Source organism: Chinchilla lanigera, unplaced genomic scaffold (assembly GCF_000276665.1).
Source record: "Chinchilla lanigera isolate Chin_1 unplaced genomic scaffold, ChiLan1.0 scaffold00033, whole genome shotgun sequence".
Lineage (NCBI taxonomy): Eukaryota > Metazoa > Chordata > Mammalia > Rodentia > Chinchillidae > Chinchilla > Chinchilla lanigera.
In genome coordinates this window covers 6,442,759-6,466,550 of record NW_004955434.1, presented here as the reverse complement: position 1 = coordinate 6,466,550, position 23,792 = coordinate 6,442,759, and the positions used below count along the sequence as shown (strand labels likewise).

The 23,792-nt window shown below is 39.7% G+C and overlaps 1 protein-coding gene across 8 annotated transcripts in view; it reads right to left on the bottom strand.

Moving 5' to 3' along the window:
- Smarca2 (SWI/SNF related, matrix associated, actin dependent regulator of chromatin, subfamily a, member 2) overlaps positions 1-23,792 on the bottom strand; it is a 171,948-nt gene that overhangs the window by 126,247 nt on the left and 21,909 nt on the right. For all 8 annotated transcript variants that reach the window (XM_005388607.2, XM_005388600.2, XM_005388605.2 and 5 more), the window contains 6 exons: positions 22,102-22,542; positions 13,649-13,901; positions 6,883-7,009; positions 4,664-4,837; positions 3,057-3,230; positions 280-450 (listed from right to left, as the gene is read on the bottom strand). In XM_005388607.2, coding sequence (XP_005388664.1) covers positions 280-450; positions 3,057-3,230; positions 4,664-4,837; positions 6,883-7,009; positions 13,649-13,901; positions 22,102-22,542 — 1,340 coding nt within the window. The remainder of the gene's footprint in view (positions 1-279; positions 451-3,056; positions 3,231-4,663; positions 4,838-6,882; positions 7,010-13,648; positions 13,902-22,101; positions 22,543-23,792) is intronic.

The following is a 23,792-nucleotide window of genomic DNA, read 5'->3' as shown; positions in this document are numbered from 1 at the left end:
TTGCTTTTCCTTCTCCAATTGATGGTGTGTATTTGATGTAAAATATTATACTATATTAAACAGTGAAAATATAGACTGCATTGCTTCAGTTGAGTCCATCCTATTTATTGTACTCTTATCTCCAAGACACCATCTACTTTCACACCACATCAAATTATGCAATCACTGCTTCAGTCAGCTGAGTCTTCCATTAGTACAGGAAGTGATACCAATTAAGGGGCAAAACTTAAGTCTCTGCCCATGCAGCACAGGCTCAGCCACCAACAAGATGGCACTCACCTTCTTCTTCCTTCTCCTCTTCTTTTTCTCTTTGGCTGCTTGGGCTTGCTTGTGCTCCCAAACCAGGTTGGTGAGATTGGCCACATACTCGTCAGTCTGCTGCAAAAGGTAAGCTAGACGCCTGTCTTTCTTTTGATCAATCAGTTTCCTATAGCCCTCTTCATCTTCCGCCTGTTAAGGAAGGAAGAGAAGGATGAGGGCATTACACATCTTCAGACAGCTCCATCTCACACTCCTCCCTCCACTTGACAGTCTGGAGCTCGGTGATGAGTGGAGCAAACCAGATAAGCCAGGACGCATAAGCCAGTGAAGGGAGGCTGGGACTGAGCGAACAAATCAAGTGCAACATTGCCATCTCGGACCCCAGGGGTCACGGCGAAGTCAGAGTGCAAAGCCCCACTGTGTGACGTGTGATCCAACTCTGCGAGGCAGCTCTTGCTTCTTCTTTGTTTCCTGAGCTTCATAAAACTTCAAAAATGACAATCACACCTCTGAAGCCTATTTTTAACTTTGTACTGTATCTTGGAAAATTTTAAATGCTGTATAATCCAAAGTAGAGAGCATGGGACAATCACTCATATAAGCAATACCCAGCAATGAAAAGGAACTTCGGTGAAAGCTGATGCATTACTACTCTTCTGCCAACTCCTTCCTCCAGCCCTAAATTAGATTGTCTGGAGCGAAATCCAGATAAAATACCCTTTCACTCATAAATATCTCAGTAAGACAATGAATCGAGTGGGCTTTTAACAAATAATCTCTTAAACTTAGAAACGTTTCCCTTTTCTCTTATTAGCATTAGAAACACACGGTTGATAGGAAAGGTCAAATTTAGGGAGGTTCTCTCAGGGACCCGCACGGAGTTTCAGCCCTAGACAACTGCAGAGAAGTTGTTTAGCACCTGAAGTCTAGTACCGCTGAGTAATAAAACAGAGGCAGTAATTTCCACCTGCACCTCCCATTAAGCAACATTATGAGCTTAAACAGAGGAAATTTCTGATGCACTCTGAGCCATTTTGAGAGAAATCTTTTTTTACACATCCACTGAAAGGACGTTCCAAAATATTTTTCTCATGTGATGCCGGGATAAAAGGAGAATGCTGCAAAATCTTTAAGAGGCAGTTCCATCAGAGGAAAACTCAGGGTCTTCAGCAGTTGGGTGCCACTCCACTATGTGCCCTGGTGACAGCGACTTCATCACACCGTCTGGTTGCTGTCTGCCCCATGAATGAGCATGAACTTCAAATGCTATTATAACTCTAATTGCTTTTGGTTATGGTTGATCTCACTTGAAGAAAGAATGATAAAAAAAAAATCCCTTCAGTTTCTCTATTATCTGTGTATTCCATCATTTAATTGCAAAAATTAATGATTTGCAAATGCCTAATCATTAGTGTCAAACCAATCTGTTACTGAAGTTCTAATATAGTTTCACTTCAGTTGAATCAGACAAATCTGACTGCTGACTGCTCCAATCACTATAAAATGGTCTCCTGAGCTAGTGAGAAATCTCTTGGACAGTTCCCTGCCTCCCCAAAATGGAGAGAGGCAGGATAAGATGGTGAGATTTAGGAATATCTGGAACCAGAGCCTTTAAAAAAATGGTGCTTACTCTCTAGAATGAAATCAACTTTAGTAAAATGCAAATTATAATGCCAGCAAGGCAGACGGAGTTACTGAAAATCTTCCAAGTACATAATTATGGACTGAGACTTTATCTTCACCCACTCAGGTGTTCCATCCCATACAGATCAGCAGGTCCCCTACTATCATCATTACACATTGCCCACACTTTTCTAAAATCTACTGTGCAATTTGTCCAATTTCAAAAACAAATGGTCAATAAAACCAAATATTCAGTCCAATGATATCAACCTAGCCCTTCTGTGTTTTATATAGCCACTAAAACCTAGCAGCACAAATGTAACAATCCAACAATAGCCTTTAAGAATAACATAGCTACTACAAAAAAGCACATTTCAAAATTAAACTAAAATCACTTTTACAGTGTTAGAGAATAATTTCCACCATTTAACAACAAAAAAAGATAAGCACCGGAGCTTTCAAAAAAAGAACTGCAGGCTGGAGATGGAGCTCAGTGGTAAAGTACTGGCTTGGCATAGGCAAGGCCTTAGGTTCAGTCCCCAAAAAACAAACAAACAAACAAACAAACAAAAAACCCTAAAGCAAGGAGAGAATATTAGCAGGAGGAGCACACCCCTATCTAATCCCAGCCAGGGCAATTTAGCAAGACACTGTCTAAAAATAAATTTTTTAAAAAAAGGGTTGAGGATGTAGTTTAGGGCCTAGTATACATAAGGCCCTAGGTTTAATCCCTAGTACTGTAAAAGACCAAAAACCAAAACTCTTAGAACTTGTTAGATTCTAAGACACACTAATGAGCTATTCACTCAACTTTGGACATTAAACTCTAAGAGGTCATATTTTAAAAATAACTAAATTTGCTATTCTTCAAGATCTTGTTATCAATCTCCTGGAAAATATAGCACTTGCCTGTTTGTGAGAAGCTCTCACCTGTACAGCAAAGGTACCTGAGGACACAGAAATACTACCTTCATCAGGGGTGGCCCTGAATTTGTGGCATGTATTTTCAAGGAAAGAGAAAATAGTCTTTATTCTATCCTCCACACATACTAAGAGGTCTGATGACCAGCCTTCATTTTCTCCTTCTCCTGCGGCCCTATTTCACATTCTCAGTACAGAGGAGGGGAGTCGAGCACCTTGCCGCGTTTCTGCAGCGGGTAGGCCCAGCTTACCATAAGCCTCCGCATCCTCTCCTTTTCGATCCGCTCTGTCTCCTTCTTCTGCTCCCTTTCAGTGTTGGCATGCCAGGTCGCCACTGCTTTGGAAAGTTTCTGGATCTTCCCAGCCACAGATCGATGGTATTCCTTAAAATCTTTTGCATGTTGCAGAATACTGTTCAGGTATTCCTAAAGAATGGATTGACAAGGAAGAGAAAGGATACTTTAGATCCAGCTTTCAGTGTTTTAGGGGTATCAAGGTAGGCCAAGGAGATCCTAAGCACACATGTGACACAATTCAAAGACTAGACTCCTGTTTAGGAATGGGCTCCCTGGCGTGTCTCTGCAGTGGAAGTGTGTGCTCGCGGGTGGTAGGAAAGAGACCCTCCCACACATGTGACATTGCAGCACCACAAAGGAGAAGCCTCCTCCCCTCCAGGCCATGGCACCTTGAGAATGGAAGGATCAAAGGCCACGGGAGACTCAAAAAATGGCAAAGATAAAACATAAAGCCATTGTTCCCCCTAAAACAATCCTGAGGGTCCTGGATATTTCAGATACAAAACTAATATTTCTTCTACTCTTAATTACTTCAGAACTGTAACACAAAATAAGTTTATGCAAAGCTAACATTGCCGCACGTAAATCATATTCACTTCGTAAAGCAGGAGAAACATGTACCTTGTTTACACTTAAATCCCCTATTATTTGCAGAAGACTAAATAAAGCACAGGAAAACAAATGAAATTTCTCAGATAATCACACTAAATCAAATCCTACATAAAAGTCTTTCTATCCCACCACCAAAAGGAATGTTTTTAAATATCTGTCCCATGAAACCTCCAACTGGTCACTTTAAAGAGTCCAGGACACCAGGCTGGACATACATACATACATCGTCATATATTTGTGACAAAGGTAACCTCCTGATCTCTTATTTCCTTTTCCAAGTTGTTTCTTCCCAGGATTTAGCTCTAGGAAACCCACCCATTCCCACCTATTCAGCAGCTTTCCATAGAATTCTGAATATGACATGTGATGTAGTTGTGTGCCGCCCACACTCACATGCTAGCATGCTCACCTCCAAAGTGATGGTATTAGGACAGGGGACCCTCTTGGATAGGATTAGCACCCTTATAAAGGGACAAGGAGGAGCTCTCTTCTTGCCACCTGCAGACAAACCTTGTCTGTAACCCAAAAGAAAGCCCTCACCAGAGCCTGACTGTACTGCCATGCTAATCTTGGACTTCCAGGATTCAGCACTGTGACAAATAAATTTATGTTGTTTATAAGCCATACAGTCTCTGGGTTTTTTTGTCACCACAGCCTCAGGTGACAATGCTTGACACAAATTTCAGGAAGTTGGGTCCTAAATTTCATCCTGCTACTGAGCAGTTGTAACCCTGGGCAGGTGACTCATTTATCATTTATCTGTCCTGGTCTGAGTGTCTCTGTGTATAAAATGATGCCGCTGGGCTATGTCAACTCCCAGAAACCTTTCTGTTCAGTGATGGCCCCACCACCCACAAGAGGACATGTTTCCAGTTATTCTGACTGTGTCCAATAGCCCCACTGGATACTTCTGTCCAAGGAAGGGTAAGCAAAGCCCAGAATCTGAGGACCTGGTGTTTCTGCCGGCGCTTTCGCTCCTGCTCAATCTTCTGCTGCTTCTCCAGCTTCTCGGTCATGCGCGCTTCTCGCAGAGTCTGGCGCTTGCTCCGTTTGTAGGCTTTGGAGTTGAGTGCTGTCTCGAGGGTAGTGTCCCTACGCATGCAGGCCACCACCTCCTGTCTCAGCTGTCAAGAGGAGAGTGGTTAGACAGCCTCCAAGCAGAAGCCAGATTCCTGACCCTGATCCTTGCTTGTTTCTATTTGATGGAGCAGAATGGGACTCTAAGTACAGTTTCACAGGCACTGCCTTTTCACAGGCACTCCCTAATAAGGGAGCTGGAGTCATGTCAAATTTACAGGGTATTTTCAAGGATGGTATAAATTGTCTTTCCAAATAATTCAAGTAAAAATATTACGGTACAGTAATGGTAAAAAAGAAAAAATGTGGATGTTGTCCTTAACACATTAATTCATTCTGCTACATTATTCTAATGACATTAATTTACTAATGAACTTTTAAATTTTTATACTTCATTTTAAATGCCATAGTAACACTCTCTCATGTTTAAAGATTACGTTTCATAGTGATCTGCAAAATGAAAAAGAGTGACTTTTTATTCATGTTGTATAGTAGCGGCAGGTATTCAGACCACATGAATTCATATCCTCAAATAAACAATGGAAGGGGCTGGGGATTTAGCTCAGTGGCAAAAGTGCCTGCCTGGCAAGCGCAAGGTCGTGAGTTCGGTTCCCGGTACCGGAGAAAAACCAAAAAAATAAAAAATATAAAATAAACAATGGAAGATACTGGTTTTTGTTTCCTCCCACTTTAACGATAATATTTTTTGAAAAATATTTAAATTTTATATTGTATCACAGACTTAGATTATCATCAGTACAATATTTTATTCATATTGCATGGTATCTGGTGGTAGTGGGGTAAGGACTTGAACACACATTCCAATAATCATCTAATTGAATCTGAAATCAGCATCAATTATAATTACTCTAAAGAGGAAACTTTATAGATAATAAATTTTTCAATAATATCAAATAAAAATCCGAGACCAGCATCCTGAAGCTAATTTGAACATGAGCTCATTCCTGAGAAGATTCTTCACTAATATTCATTTAACAAAACATCATCAAACTTTACTGATTCATATTAAGAAGTCACCTGTAAGAAAGAAGTAAACGGAACCTGAAGAATATTTCTTTTTATTTTTTTAAATTTAATCTGGAATCTACTCTCATGAACCTATAGCCAAGTAGCACCCAGCCTCCGCATTTGCCCTTCTGTGAGGTAACAACCAGTGGGTCAAACTGTATTCTCAAGTTCACATGACAATAGCAGGTGGTGGCCTTGAGATTGTAGTCCCATCCTCCAACAGACCAAATCATGCACCTCAGTACTTCAAAACTATGTTTATTCATTAATAATTCATTTTGCATGCACCAGACTTTAACCATCTGGCTGACAATGAAATGTTCTTTATTCCCTTTAGCTTAGTAAGGCAGTTGGTGGACTGGGAGAACTGCACCTTTTGGATCTACACAGCAAAACTCAGAAAATGGAAAATTAGTTCTGCCTCATTCCACTAGTCTCCTACTGATTTAGAAATGAGAAAGGAGATCATTATACCAGCTCTTAATAAGTAACTACTAAGAACCATAACAAGGCCTGATAATAACTCACTGATTAGTCAATATGTGATGAAGTACCCCAAAGTTAGATTTTGATATATCATCAAGTTACAAGATATTGTTTTAAGAACTTCTGGAAATGATGAGGTATTAATTCCATAGAGGAGCTACTACTATACTTGTTAAAATTATTCTCACAGTCATGGCTAGCATTTCACATTTGCACTTACTAAGAAACTCAGATCTCCCGCCTTCTTGTTTTCCCTTGGAGTCATAAAGACAAAGAGGAGCTAGCCCCAAGTCCTCTCAAGGCTTTTCATCCACAGTGACAAAATGCCATCCTTCTGATTTTGTAAGCCAGAATACAGGAGAAAAAGTGTTTGTGATATACAGAAGATGAAAAGTATAATAAGCAGTTCATCTTCATTACATTTAACTATCTACTGTTGATCTAAAAGATACGCAATTTTACTAAGTTTATATCTTTATAGCAGTATTGAATAGGCTAAAGAAGAATCACAGAGAACACTTTAGGAGCAATTACATTTATCACCTGGATCTCAGACTCACTGAGGAAAAGGCATTACCTGACGTTGGAAATTGAGTAACCGAAGTGCTTTCAGTTCCACAGTTGCTTTGGTTCGTAAATCTGGTGGCAAAGAGCCAGGCAGATTTTCCAGTTCTTGTATCCTATGAGCTATGCGTGCCTGAAGTCTGAACAGAAATAATAAAATGGAGGGAGTGCAAGATGGAAACGTGCATTACAATTTAATCTTCAGTGATCAGCAATAACCTCAGTTCAAATTCACAGAAACATATTCTAATACTGACAGTTCGTTCTGATGCCCAATTGGGTTTTCTGATGTTAAGTAGGGGAAAAACTACCTTTGAGTAAATGCAGACAGGTGCTATATGGTACTTAAAACCCTTTCTACATAACTTCTCAATAATACCTAAAGGACTCATACTATACTTAGGGGGGAAACACATGTCCTTGCTTCTCTTAACAAACAAAGAAAATGAGAGGGAATTTGAGTTTCTCCTTAACGTCAGCCAGCCAGAATTCAGAGCTGAGACCACAGATTTCTAACTTCCAGTTCTGCCCTAAGGCGACCAGGCCATCTGCCCTCCCTGCCAAGATGCTGATGACCACAGCGGCCAGAGCAGAGTAGGCAAGACCAATTGCAGGAGTTGAGGCCACCAAGATCAGCCAGCCCATAATATTGTGAAAGAGCCCTGTCGACCAAAACTACTTGCTCTGTACACAGTGATTACTTGAGAAAAGAAGACAGATAAGGCATTTTCAAAACTCAGCGACCACACAAAATAGCCTTTAAAATCTAAGACTTCCTAAGCCCAGTGTGGGCACGCAAACCTATAAATCCAGCACTCAAGAGGCTGAGGCAAGAGGAGTCCCACAGGCTGAAGGCCAGCCTGGGCTACATAGCTAGGCTGAACTACACAGTGAAACCCTTCCTCAAAAGAAAAAAAAAAAATCTAAGGGTATCTAGAAAAGGATTCAGGGTAATCTCATTTTGGACACCATCAAAATATAACTACAGATACTTCCTCAGAAGTAAATAAAGTCTTTCTTCATCCATTTGGGATACTATTAATGTTATACATATAAACCAGTTTTAAATTCAATTCTTATAAATAATGATAAGCCACTTAAATCTGTTTTTAGAATGATCTCCATGTAAACATGTGGCAAAACTGTCTTGAAATAGGTTCAACAAGGAAATAGTAACATGAGATATAGTGTGTTAACGTAGTAAATATTAACTGCACTTTTTTAACACTAAGTTATTTAATGCACAATTTTATTTATCTTTCTTCTCTCATTCTCCCTCCTCTCTCTCTCTCTCTCTGTCTTTCTCTACACACACACATAAACACACACACACACACCCCACTACAAGGTAAGTGCTGTAATGGACCCATTTTATTGCTAAGGAAACTGAAGATAATTTATATAACACAGAGCTAGGAAAGGAAGGAATCAAAATTAAAACCTTCATTGAAGTGATACCCAAACCACCATCATAAAAAAGTAGATAATTAAAATACAACTTTCTGAGAACTTGCCTGGACCTCAACTCTAAAAGGTAAAAATGAAGGATTCTGTTAACAGTAACTATTACATTTGTTTTCAAACTTTTAGATGCTGTACATTCATGTGAAAGAGTAAAACCTTCTACGATTTAGGTGCTATAATTTATCTTCTTCCCACAGCCCAAATACCAAAATGAGTGCTCTTCAAAAATCTCTATATCTTGTTGGTTGGGGAGAGAAATAAAATGTCATCTTTTTCAAAAATTTAAAAATGATTGTGAGAAAGAATGACCTATTTTTCACTGACTTCAATGAAATAAAGTATAGGGCAGATTCTTGCTTTATTTGGTATATGCACGCTATTGATTCTCACTTACTGAGTGATTTATTATCATGTGTTAATATTGTGACTATTGCCATGCTGTTATTTTACCTGAACACATCAATATAAATCATAGCACTCATAAATGCTCTAAACATTCAGCAGATGAAAAAGTTTGTTAATTCAAACAATAATCAGCTTTTATCATTTTATTCTTTCAGAAAAATCATTCAAACTCTTGCAAATTTTTCAAATCCCTTTTACTAGGACCAGGCATATAGCTCAGTGGCACAAGCGCCTGCCTGGCAAGCACAAGATCCTAAGTTTGATTCCCAGTACCAAAAAAAAAAAATCCCTTTTACTAGTGAGAGTCATGGAATTATCACCATGTTTTTTACTGACCATATGAAAAAGATACCTACTTCATTCATTCAATTCATTTTCTCAACTATCCAGAGAGCTCCTTCTCCAAATACAGCAATAGATGACATATCTTACCGCTCAGGGCATTAATGGAAAAATCCATTTAAAGGAGAAAATAAGACTGAAACAACTTTACCTTTGAACTACTTTATGGCCTCATGATTGCGGCCATACTCAAGAAAATTTAAAGAGTACAGCAGGCTGAGATGATAGCCAACAGTTAGGTTATCCTGCTTCCTTGGTTCTAGAATCTAGATTTACTGCAGACCTTTCTTACTTGAATACCCTAGAAGTCAAGCCACTCCTTGGTATTCTGGTTACTTTTTTCCACAAAGCAAGTCAGGTGCTAAGGTAAAGGACGGCCGCTTTGTCCTCTTTAATCTTCCACAAGGCTGTAGAACAGAACTAGGAATAAAGAAATAACCACAGTCCAACGGGGCTGACAGCGCAGAGATTACGCCACACTGAGCTACCAGGGTGGGAAGCAAGGCGAAGCAAGGGGAAGTCAGGAGGTGGCCCTGGGGATGCGCAATGACAAGCTACAGGTTCCTGGGGCACTAGAGTGGTTGGGAGGTGGGGGGTACAGTGCCCTCCTCCCTGCAACAACTGCTTCTGCAAAGGGCCTCAAAATTGGTCAGTGAATCTGAGTCCCCAGCACAAAGGGATCTTTCTTTTATAAAAGAGGCAAAAAGTACACCATGCAAACTCTAGTAAAAGAGGAAAAGATTTCACAGTGAAATTACATACAATCGATTCAGTATATGGGAGAGGGGCAGAAAAAATACAGGAGGGGCTTCCTTAACACAAAAAATTATATCTTTGTTGTCATTGCTCTTAACAGAAATCTTCATTTTAAATAATGCTCCTCTCCAGACAATTTCATCTTCCCATAAATGGGATTCAGCAGGTAGTCCCGATAAAGAGATTCGGGATTCGCAACTTCCCGAAACAACAACAAGATGTAATACTGCAAGACTGCAGGGGACTCATTTAGTGTCCTCGCGAGCATAGAAAATTGAAGCAGAATTAGGTCACTCTGGTTTTTCATACAGATGAACAGTAAATCAAGAGGGGTTACTGTTCTGGCAAGAAAAAGAGTTCCATTAAAGGCAACAGATATTTGTTCAGGTCCAGAGGAGAAGTTTATGATTCCTGGAGGAGGGTTATTTGAACAGAAAATGACACTGGTACATTTTGTTCCTTCAAGGAGCTGAGTGACACTTTAAAAAAAAGAGAGCGAGAGCGTGTGTGACTTTTGGTAACTGTGCTGGTAAAGCAGCTACTGGTAATTTTTGAGAAGGAATTTTCAGGGCTGTGATGGAGACAATAGCAGGACAAAAATACCACAGGTAAGTGGCTTCCTGACATAAGCAGGCTGCACTGCTGTTTTGATGCCCAATTCTGACTTGCTTCCAAAGGGCATGATACAATTCAAGTGTGCAATACTCCTCCATGCAAATGTTTGTGGAATTAATTTACATGACAACTCCTGAAGGACTCTGGGCCAAACATCTAACTCTAAATGCAAGGAAATGATATCAGGTACACTGAGAGGGAATGAAGAAAGTTGTCCCCAAAAGGGAGGAGAAAGAAGCACGGGGAAAGAGAGCTCTGATGCTACAGAAAGAAGCAATAATGTTCCATACAAAAAGAAAAAGCAAATGGCTCAAAAAGAACGAATCTAAGTAGGGAAAATGTTTTGACTAAAGAGCTTGCACAGATCAGAGGCGCAGTGCTCACGTGCAGAAACTTATGTATGTGATGACTGAAAAAAGATCCGTTTATCAAATGTTTGATTTTATGATGAACAAAGAAAAGCAGTCAACTGAGTTAAAAGTTTAAAAATGTAAGATTTGAACAGCTCCCTTTCAATTCTTGTGGACGAGGTAAGCGATGTTACACAGCCCAGAGAAATTAACATCTGCTAAAGAATTCCTGACAAGATGGTTTTTGCTCAAAATTTATCAAATTGTAAAAGAGGTTAAGACCTTGTTCAAATCTTTCTCCAGATGATAAAGATGCAGTGGACCCTTCTAGTAATCAGGCTGGAGGCTAGCAAGCCATGCTAGTACAGAGGGTTGCAAGAAAAACAACTGTCTTTCACAAGTGTCCAAGGGACTCACTTTAACCCTTTCAGTGAACAAATGTAAATAATCTCTGCAATCAAAGAATTAATACTCGTCTAGGCAGAAGCCATGTGCTACTCTGTAATTAAAGATAAGCAATGCCCCTGCAATACTGCTAGGTCACACCTATGCTGCTCCTCCAGAGAAAATGCAGGGTAAAGTTTCCACTAGGGTCTCGGACCCAGGATTTTCCAGATCAATGATTTAAAAACTCATACAGCTTTGTGAAAATAGCTATCCCGTCTATTCTGTGCACAGAAAAGATACCAATGGATACAAGTTTTTACTGATGCAGGGGTAAAGAACAACAGCTTTTCTATACACTGAAACAGTACTAAATATCGCACACTTTGGGGGACCATCCACGAGATGAGGCTTCTGAAATAGATACTAAAATGACCTCGTTCTTATTGAAGATAGTACAGTAATTAAAACTCCGTCACAGTGATACAGATGATTTAAAGTAAAACAGTTCACACACACACACACACACACACACACACACACACAGGAAACAGGCTGCGTAGCTGGGAAAAGGCCAGAGATGACGTAAAATTTATAGGTATAGGAATGTGTTATAAGAGAGCTCACATCACTTAAAGGTATTGCTAGGTTTTCACTTTCAGGATAAGAAAAAAAAAGGAGCCAGATTTTTGGAGTAACTGCATAATATATCTTTATCCTATTACTGATTTTTTTCATTACTTTTAAAATTTTAGTCAGTAATAACATTTTCTAATACATGAAGACAGTTTTTCTACCATGGATGTACTGGCATTTGGATTTAAAACACATGAAACTTATTCACCCAAAAGAATTTGCCTATCCAATACTGCATTTGAAGTATCATTTAATGATGAGTATGCAGCACTCCAGGCATACATGACATGCTGAAATAACAAAATAAAAATTCAAAATAAAAGTTGGGTGTGACGGTGCCTTTAGTCTCACAACAAGGGAGGCTGAGATAGGAGGATCACTCAAAGTTTGAGGCCAGCTTGGACTATACAGTAAATTCAAGGCCATCACAGAGTACACATGAGACTGTGTCTCAGAAAAAAAAAAAAAAAAAACAACTGAAAAAAAACAGTGTGTTAATAGCCAGACATAGTGGCACAGGCTTGTAATCCCAGTTGAGGCAGGATTATACATCCAATGGTCAGTAACCGTGATTCTTTCAGGGCCACTCTGAAAACTAAGTATATTTTAGTCTGATACCAAATTAATGAGTCATGTACTTTTCCACAAAGATTAAACAAATGTTTTCAAAGGGATTCCAAATATTATCTATTAACACCATACTTTTATAATCTAATTTTCTTTTAAATGTAACAATATTTGTGGAATAATAATAGCCAATATTTACTGACTGCTCCTGTATCATTTTTTCTTCCCAATTTTTAAGGAACAGTGTAAGACTTTCTTTTAACATAAATGAGAACAGTCACAGAAAAGAGAGCTATCTTGACCAGGGTAACAGAGCTAGTAAGTGACAGAGCATGCATCCTAGTAACTCCAGAATCCACCATCATAGCCTTGTTTTATCTTGATTCAGTACTTTACCCATCCTCCCTTTTTGGTTGATATTAACCACTTAAATGAGATATCTAACTATAGCCCACAGGCCAAATCCTGGCTACAACCTATTTTTATAAATAAAGTTTAATTGGCACAAAGCCAATGCATTATTATCTATGGATGTGGTCACACAAAAAGGGCATAGCTGGGTATTTGTGTCTGAGACCCAAGGCTCCACAAAGTGTAAAATATTTCTTGTCTGGCCCTTTACAGAAAGTTTTCCAAGCTCTAATTTAGCTAAATATGCCAAATCAGGTAAACAAAACAAAAAAAAAAAAGAAAGTTTCAGGAATATGAGTTTAAAGGATACTGACAGAGGGTCTACCTACCAAGCTGAATCAAACAATAGACTAAAATATGCTTGAATTAAAACTACTTGCTATCAAGCTAGAAAAACATGCTTTAGTATCATGAGATGTGCCACTAACATGAAGATCAACCTCTCACCACTGCAGTCCTTCAAGGACATAAACTGACAGACAAGGCGAACGTGTGACGCAGTCTCACTGTGAGAGGACCACTTCTTGGATCCACAGGAACTCCACGCTGGGCTGTGCATCGCCAAGTCCCCAGAGCAGGGGCACGTTTTAGGGTGGATAAAGGTTCTCTGACTGAAATAGTGAAAACCAGGGTCCCACCAATCCAGTGCCACCATGGGGCCCTCCCAGTAGCAGGCAAACTCGTCCTGACTTTGTTCTGAAGTCATTCCCACTGCAGGAGTTTCCGCCTCAGCGTTGCAGCCCTTGACCTGTCCCATTCAAGGACCACAGCCCAGGGAGGCACCTCAGCCCTTAGGCCAGAAGGCATTTGTAGGTCACCACAGCTTGACCCCTACGGGGCGGCCAGTACCTGTACTCCCGCTCTTGCAGGATCTCCACGGGGTCCAGGCCCTGCGGCTTCTGGATGGGGCTGATGCGGCTCTGCTTCTGCTGCAGCTGCAGGATGGGCGAGGGCTGCCCCGGGGCCGGCTGCGGGACGGAGGGCCCGGGCACGGCGGCAGGCGGTGCAGTGGCAGGGGGCGCGGGCGAGGGCCGGCCACTGGTGGCAGGAACCTGCAGCTTCTGAGGGGTGCTGGTGCCGCTCAGCACCTCCAGCCCCGGGCCTGTGGACACAGAGCAACATGGGCAGGGCAGGTGGGGTGACATCTGGCTGCCCGCCACCCGCAGTCCAGGAAGGGGACTGCAAAAGACTCAGACTCAGACACCCCAGGAAAGAAAGGCCAAAAGGAGGGCAGCGGGTGAACAAGAAGAAGAACGTGGCATCTGTCCCCATAGAATTCACTAACATTGTCGAAAATGGTCCGAAAATGACTCTTAGGCAATGAGTTAAGGGAACGATGGACTAGGTTTTAATGCAGCCTTACAAGCGGGCTTTTGTTCTAGAATGGCAGGGGCATTCGAACTTCAGAAAAGGGGCTTACACGGCAGTTAGATCCACTTGGCACCGTCCTAAAAATCACATTTTGCAACCTGCACTGCAGATCTCCTTCCCAAGCCCGGCCAATCCTGAAGGCCGAGTTGAGAGAACTTTACAAGGGACAAGGAGCTTGCTAAGCTTCTCAGGAACTGAAAGGAACCCCCATCTTCCCTTAGCAGGCTTTTAAAAGCACAGTTTCAAGTTTATCCAGCTAATTTTGGGAACTTAAAGAAATGTTACTATGTATTAGAAAATAGTTCTAAAAACATTCAATGTCAGGGAAGAAAAATCTGTTCATTTCCTTAATAAAAAATTAGCACACAATAAGATTCAAGAGAGCATTTTTCTCATGTTATCAGAGGAAAAGGACGTGTAATCTTTAAGTTTATCAGCATGCACTTAATATGCTAATTTAAAGTCATTTTCTATGTTAAACCTCAAGAGTGTAAGTTAATTGCTAGGTAGGGATCTAAAATAAATTTTCCACCTCTCCTTCTAAGTGAATATTTAGTTACCTTAAAATTATAAATAAGATTAATGCTGTTACCAGACGAATCCATAAATTAAAGAAAAAAGCTCAGCAGATGTTAAAACCATGAACAGGCATCCTTCCAAGTATTTCTACATCCTTTCTAAGAAAATATAATGCTATTAAGTAGTAACAACAATAATAGTCTATGTACTTAAGAGTGGCTTCATAATTAACCATAAGAAGATATACAGTATTAAAATGAAATACATTTATTCAATTTATAACAAACACCATTTAGAAATGGGTTAAATGACAATGTAAAGAGAGGTGTAAGCAAACATTTTGACAGGAGGAATGTGAAGAACTAGAACTGCTCCGGAAACTACAGTGTGTGTTGGCAATTGGGTGTGTGTGTGTGTGTGTGTGTGTGTGTGTGTGTGTGTGTGTGTGTGTGTGGCATTACGGTTGTGTTTTCTTTCCTTTTCTTCTGAAATTAGGCAAAACTTTCCAAAAGATACAGATTTTTTTTCTTGAGGTAATTTTCAGCCTTAGTTCTAGGGGGTTGATAAAAATCCATCTTTTTTTTAAAGGAGAAAATGATCTCCATTTGAATTTTAGTGTGATTGCTCTAGAGCTGCATTAAACATCTGTGGCTTTTCCTCTTTTCTGAAGTTTCCCTTTTGTTCATCTTTTTATTATTATTATTAGCATGTATTAGTGGAACACTATATTGGTTTTTTTTTTTTTTTTCTGGTTTTTTGGTTTTTCTCCGGTACCAGGAACTGAACTCATGACCTTGCGCTTGCCAGGCAGGCGCTTTTGCCACTGAGCTAAATCCCCAGCCCCTATATTGGGTTTCTTTATGAAATTTTCCCCCATGCAAATAATATATTTGATCCCATCCACTCTGCCCACTCCCTGTTGGAGTCTCCTGTCCCATTTCCAATAGTCTATTTTAGATATTTTAAATTACAGGTATTTACCATTATAATGAAAGTTTTCATAGCTAAATATTCTGATTTTTTAAAATAGGAGATTACACATATCCCTTTCTAATATTTTTTCTTTAGAGTTGCTTTCATCCACATATGAGAAAAAAATTCCTAAACATTAAATCTCAGGGCTGGTAAGCATTGGTATGAGCTATGGAAGTAAGTTTGGGAATATTTTTCCCTACAGATCTTTAAAATAGGATATATTTTTCATTTGGGTTGCTTTAGGTATGATCCACTCAAATAAGAAAAGATATAGATTTCTAACATTTATTTTAATTCTCTGTGATTCTGTGAATCTCTGATAAGCTCAAGAAGCTAGTAGAGGGGGCTGGGGATTTAGCTCAGCGGCAAAAGCACCTGCCTGGCAAGTGCAAAGTCATGAGTTCGGTTCCCTGTACCGGAGAAAAACCAAAAAAAACAAAAAAAAAAAGAAGCTAGTAGAATTAAATATAATGGAAGCTTGGTATAAGCACACTAAGTAGTCCATTTCATACATTTTGGTCCTCTGTGAACTCCCACCTTATAAAAAGAAAACTGAGGTCTTAAGATAACATCATAATAACTACTTTAAATTCAATTTTCAAAATGTTTTCTCATCTTTTCAAAGTTCAAATAATTCAAACAGTGCCATAGTGTTCCGAAGTGCACTCATTCTGGGTGCATTCCTTAGCTTTATTGTCTGTACGTACTGATTGAAAAGACCTTGAAGACTCCTTAAAATATATTCAAGTCATTATTTTTAAAAACATATTTAATCAAAAAATGATATCCAGAGCCCATCTATCTTGCTGTCATTTTTAGTCAGTAACTCTGATTTTTTTTGGATTTTTTCCGGTACCGGGAATCGAAGTCACGACCTTGCATTTGCCAGGCAGGCACTGTGCCACTGAACTAAATCCCCAGCCCTGCTAGTCAGTAACTCTGAATGAGATCTGATGCATACATGGTTATCCCACTTCAGTCACTAAATATAATGCCATTCTAACTTAGTTCACTAACCCCTAATACCAAAAAGAACAGAGAAAGCCCCAAACGTAGACTTATATATTGAAATTTAAAAGTACTCTAATTTAAAAATACTATAATTTGCTGTGCACTAAACAGTTATAAAGTATTCTTATATCTTCCCATAAGAAATTAAAAATTTTCATCGCAGTTGTATCACCTACCAGGTGTGTGAGCCTGAGCAATTTGCTTAAGCAGCATGTGGCTCAGTTTCCTCACTGGCAGGAAGGAGAAACACTAATGCCCACCTTACAGGGTATTGTTGAGGACCCAAGGAGATAATGTATCTATACATTCCACCCTCTGCTCTTGTATTTATTGCCACCAGGGATGGGGAAATAAAGAAGCCTAACTTAATTACCATCCTCAGGTATACACAAAAACTCCATGGCAAAAGAAAGAAACTTTAGAAAACTTTGGGACTACTATCTGCTGTAACAGATTTCAAAATGTCTTTACAGCTTGAAACAACTCAGCATAAATACTCAGATAAGTATTTGTCTGGTCTCAGAACCACTTACAAGCAAAGCCCATTTCCTAACTAAACACCACAAGTTCATTTTCTGCGTGGGCTTATTTTCTCTTGCCTCCAACAGACTGTATAAATCTATTTATACGAGGTTAGAGAACCAAATGCAGCTTGCTGCAATTAGACATGCCCAGAATGTAACCACCTAGTCATTAGGTTTTAGGCCCATCCTTCGGGCAACTTGCAGAGTTTATCTGCCTGACTGGCCTTGCTCTCTATCTACAGAAATCACCTCCTCTATTCCAGAGGTCCATAACAGAGAGCCTTTTCCTGATATCTTCAAATGGAAGGCTAATACATTCTTTAGTTTATCTCTTGCCCTTCTCCAATATAAACAACTTAGGCTTCATTGTCAGAGGTAAAAATGCTGTCTCCTCCCCCTTCAGACCCTGCCTTAGTGGTCTAAGTGGAAATATGCCCTGGCCCTCCAGAAGTTGGTCCCCACACTACAAGGAGGTCTGTAGGCATCCCATCTCATGGAGCCTTGTTCAAAGAAAGAAGTAAACAAACATTAAAATACCTAAGTCTGCCATGCACAGAATTTCAGTGTAGAGCTGCCACTTGGCACATGGGACCCTTATCCAAATAACCATTCTCTGCATTAAATAGGAATGTAAGTGGTTTCCACAGGTTGGAAAAAGTAACCGCAGAGGACTTAAATTAACCATACTAAGAAATTTCAGATACCAACCTACAGGAGAGGTTAAACACTGAAAAGCAATGAGCAAAACAACTTTCATTCTCCACCATAACGTCCATCCTGCACCTTCCCCAAACCAGAACTGTTTCCATTCCTATTTTTATTTTGTTTTAATGTGTAAAAGGAAATGTGAGTCAAAACAAAAAGAAAAAGATGGGCTAGACTTGAGTGGTGCTCATACCTCGAGGACACATTCCACTGTAAGGGTGATCACCATTTCCCAGGGGAAACTACAGGAAAGTTAGCTGTTCTGTGTGCAAAGCTCAACCTCGCTGAATCCTCTGGTGGTAGCTAGGACCATCTCACTATTAGTGAATTCTACCTGAAGTAAGTATGAGGCAGACCACCCCAGCCCAGAACTTTCTCCCACCCATGGATAACACTAGGAAATGGGACAAAAGAGAAATGGAAATGCAACTATCCCTAGATCAGTGGACATATTGAACTTTACTTTCTCCTGAAATGTTAGCGGGGATGTTTACAAGCAATTATATACAACTATTTTTTAAAAGGAAGGTAGTAAAGTTTAATATTAATTTTTAAAAATATTGCCTTAATTTGATTTGTTTCATATATCAATCTAAAAAAAAGTCTTCATCAAGTAAGGTTACATCTTCCCTAGGAAGTCAGATTTGTGAACAGTTCTGCAACGCAGCTGGATGGAGGTCAGAATGGGTCATCCTATTTGAAGGAAGTATCCTTTTCTCCTCCTTCACCCATGCCTCCTTGTCTACTCTGCCACAAAACCCTATCTGCCAAAATATTTTCATGTCTAATGAAGCTCAACTGTCAAGAAATAAAAAGGCCAAGCAGTGGGTAATAAAATGAAGTGCTTCCAATAATGACAAGGATCTGACAAAGGAAGTATATTTTGATCTAATACCAGAAAATGCATATACAATTGCTCAATAGAATATGAAGTATTACTTACATACACATGCCCAGTCAACTGAAACTGCAACCTTTTTTATTTATTTTTGTTTTGTTTTGGGGGGGATACCAGGAATTGAACTCAGGACCTCACGCTTACCAGGCAGGTGCTGTGGCACTAAGCTATATCCCCAGCCCCTGCAACATTTAAAATTTATTATTTCATTTAGTTCCATTTTAACCTTAGATGAAAAGGTTCCTCAAATAAATAAATGACCTCCTTACCTTTTTAAACAACACTTTGGAATTTTTCCCTGCTGAGTCTAGAACATTTAAAAAAATACTAATGCTTGCATAGACCTGTGACCCAGTGACACTCCAGAAAACACTGCATGTACAGTGGATTATGCTAAAGTGACAAGGTTCTAGATAGCTATCTTTTGGCAGATTCAGGGTTTATTCTCTCCTCTCCAAATACTATGTATCTGGTTGTGACCAGCTGGCTTTTTCTTGAAATCCTTTTAACTAATACTACTAAACACTGAGATGCAGGGCATAAAGATGACCAATTAATTCTGTAGATACTGTGTTTGGTGTAAAAGTAAAAATGGCTCTACGTAGAGAGCTGAGATCTGCTCTGCACACACAGGAGTAAACTTCTTGAAATTCTGTTATACACATGTTGCAACAGATTCTACTCTTTGCGTAGAATATTTTTAAGGAGGATCCCATATGAGAAAATGGTCAAGATCATGAGGTGTCAACTTAGACTGCTATGGTTTGTACTGTATCATTTAGGAGACACGTGACCATGTGCAAGGTGCTTCTTAGTGAAAATAGGGTATGGGTAGGCCAGCAGCATTCAGTAAGTGTAAGTCACACTCATGCATACACATCAATACTTTTTCCTTCTATTTGGACACATTCTCCTGAACTGATATTTCATAGTTTTATAACCTGTTGCAGGTTCATATGGACATTCTGTGCACTGCTTTCTCATATGACCTTTCTAGTTCCTAATGCTTAATACTTCTGTAGTAGTCAAACAGAAATCCAGATATCAAATGATACTTTATTGCTCTTTAAAATTCCACTGTGATGGCCCAAATATTTGTGCCCCCCCCGCAAGTTTCTACATTGAAATCCTAACCCTTAAGGAGATGGTATTAGGAAATGATGCTTTTAAAAGGTAATTAGGCGGGGCTGGGGATTTAGCTCAGCGGCAAAAAGCGCCTGCCTGGCAAGCGCAAGGTCGTGAGTTTGGTTCCCGGTACCGGAGGAAAATAAAACCAAAAAAACCAAAAAAAAAAAAGGTAATTAGGCATGGAAAAGGAGCCTCATGGACACAATTAGTCCCCTTACAAAATAAGATCGAGAAAGATCCCTCACCTCATATACCATGTGAGCACATACTAAGAAGGTATAGTCTACCAACCAGAAATCAAGCTCTCACCACACACCAAATCTGCCAGTGCCTTTCTTGGACTTCCCAGCCTTCAGAACTATGAGTGATGAATGATATCCTTCTGTTGTTTTTAAGATATCCAGTTTATCATGTATTGTTACAGTAACCTGAACAGACTAGCACACCCATTGTGCTTGTGTGTATGTACGTGTATGTGTGTGTATATGCGTGTGTGTATATAGATGGACCCCAAGGGCTTGTACCTACCAGGCAAGTGCTCTACCACTGAGCTACACCCCCAGCCCCTAAGATACCAATTCTTGATGCCACATCTACAATTAACAAGAAAAGATTGTCTTCCAAGGAGGGCAACTTTTAAAGCTTGAAACATAAACTAAACTGTTAGAAATTCTTTTTGAATACTGATCCGAATTCTTTCCCATTGTCCAAGACTCAAAACCTAGAAAAAGCACCAACATCCTATCCCAAACTAATTGTTCTTAGTGACCAGCATGTCAGGGCTTACCCAAATGAGTGGAAACCACTTATAGCACAGGAAATGATATCAATGTCTCAGGAGAATTCTAGCCTCCATTATCCAACGCTCTCATTAGAGCTAGACCATAATTCTTTTCTTGTCCAGTTCTCAACAGAAACTGTTCTAGAGGAAACAACTTCATGGAGAAAACTGCATCCTCTTGTGCTTCTTAATTTTATCACCAAAATCAAATCAGACCACCAGAATGGCACTCAAAGGACTACATCATTTCTACCTGTTAAATAGTATCATAGCTTCTCAGTTTATTCCAGGGGCCCTAAGAAATAGTGTATGTGGAGTCAATAAACAAATTTTGCTGATTTTTCTATCATGCAAAGCCTCTTACAATAATGATAGAAAATGCTAATAGAATAGTCATGCTTCCCAATTTTTGGGTTCCACATGAACTCAAATAAGCATGAATAAAAAATATTCAGAAAAAATACTGAATCTGTACTAAACCTGTACAGATTATTCCCTAAACATTACAACTATTCATATAAGTCTTCATTTGTAGTAGGCATTACAAGTAATCTAGAGATGATTTAAAGTACATAGGAAGATGTGCACAGTTATATATAAATATTACAACATTTTAAGTAAGGAACTTGAACATGGTGGATTTGGGTATCTGATAGGGGTCCTAGAACTAATCAGGTACCAAGGAAGGACTGTAATTTAAACAATCATCACATCTAGGTAATCTACTTTATATCTGTCTGCTAGAATGGCTTTGTGTCCTCTTTCTAAATGGTAAAAATAAGGTATTATTGAGCTTCCACTGTCAGGAAATTCAAGTCACCTTTGAAGGTTGGCCACAGTAATCATGAGGACTCACAGCCACTGTGGCCCCACACATACCTGACCTCAATTTCTTCTTTTTTTATTTACCCTTGTTTCTGATTTTTTACTTGATGATTATTTTACTATAGGTACACTTTTTGTAGGACTGCTCAAATGCTTTTCCAACAACATAGAGAAGAAATCAATCAACAAGTATAAACAGCTGAGGTGGGTCCAATTTGAGGAGGGTGTTGTGATGATGAAACCCAATAATAGAAGGGTTATTAACCTGGGGTGTGTGGATGAACTTTAAAGAAAGCTTGAGTCCTTTGAAAGAGAATGAAAAATTATGGGTGAGTGTGCTATTTTCCTGGTCCACAGCTTGTATGAGTCTCAGTGGCTTAAGACAACAGGAGGGGACCAAGAATCTTGGCCAATCTAAGTAGAGCAAGAAAAGAGAGACAGAGAAGTATAACAAAGCTTAAGTTAGCCCTAAGTTTATCCCTACCCACTACTCCCAGCACCTATGGCAGTCTTTCTCAGCCAAGCTGGACCACAGCGTTCTGCATTTGGTTGCACAGTTACCTACCAGATGATCTGTTGTAGTTAACAAGTGCTGGCTGCTGCTGCTGCTGTGGCTGTGGTTGTGGCTGAGGTTGTGGTGTCTGCTGCTGCTGCTGTTGTTGTTGCTGTTGCTGCTGCTGCTGCTGTTGTTGCTGCTGCTGCTGCTGCTGCTGCTGCATGCCAGGCAATGTCCTTTTCCCCTGGACTGCAAGCTGCAGTGTTTCAGGGAGGGGCTGCCCCCGGGCCAGCATTTTGTAAGCTAAAATCTGGGCCCGAAGCTGATGCAACTGGACAGGACTGAAAGGTGAGGGACCTCTGTTGGCCTGGTTCATGGTTTGTGGATCACCTGGGAGAAGAGGCCCTGGCTGGTTTGGAGGCATCTGGGGTGGCGTTGGACCTCCTCCGGATATAGGGCTGGACACATGTTCTGGGGCTCCCAGTGGAGAAGGGTGCGGTGACAAATAACCTAAAACAAAGCACAAGGAGATCAGAGGTTGCCCAAGACCACCCTGAAAAAGCAGTGTTCCATACTGTATGATGGAAATTACAAGTTTAATGTGTAATATATACCTATATATGTAAATTTAACTTTTCTAGTAGCCATGCACACACACACATCAAGTAAAGTTAAATTTAGTAACATATTTTACTTAGACTAACACACATAAAGCACTAAAATTTCCCAATAGACAAGATTGATGAGCTATTATGTAAATACATTTTTTCATATTAAATCCGCAAAAATCCAATAAGTATATTATACACATAGCACATCTCAATTCAGACTAGTCACATTTCAAGTGATCAGGAACCACTCGAAGGCCAAAAGGCAAATAGTTAGTGGTTGCTTTACACCTCAAGGAAAGACACTGTGGGATAATAACTACATTAAAAGCCAGGAAACAAAACCTGAAGGTGTCTAGTATATCTCAAAGGGGCATAAAAGTGAAGTATAGAGTTACTTTTATCTCCAGTTGCCATTTGGAGAAGGGAGCAAATTTAGCACAATGCCCTGAGACAAAAATGGGTTTGGTGAAGAGAACTCCATTCAAGGAACTTCTTCCCTGGAGAGAAATGGAACAACTGCTAGCCTTATTTCCCAAATCACTGCTCCATGAGAGAGCACAAAAAACGTACAGCAACTGAAGTTCTAGTTGGTTATGTAAGTTAGTCAAGAAAATTGCCCTGCGAGCAGCCTACAAGACTAGAAGAAATTCAAATCCCAGTATGTTGGTATTTATAATAATAATGATTTAGAGGATATCAATAACATATTCTTAACTTTTGACATTGATATTCTTCCTTCTTACGCTGAGGTTCATCCCATAATTGCAATACTGGTGCAAAATGGTAGCTTGTTCACCATGACATCTTTCTAGTCAGCCCTAAATCTACCACAAGGAGTGCAAACTCTCAACCAGAGAAATGCTCATTTTAATAGTAGAAAGGACACTACCAAGGATTTAAATGTGGGTTGTGACTCTCCTTCTCTCTAGTTTTTCCCATTTCATAAGGTCCATAAAACATGGGATGCTTGATGCAATGAATCAAAATATGAGGCCATCTAGTCTAAACTCAACTGTATCACACTGCTTATCAGCTCATTCTTTCCAATTATGAAAGAGGAATCACTGTAGACAATATCCTAAACACGACTGAGTTCCATTAAGCACAAGGACTCAGCCTCTGAGAAGAAAACCTGGTCAATGGAAAACC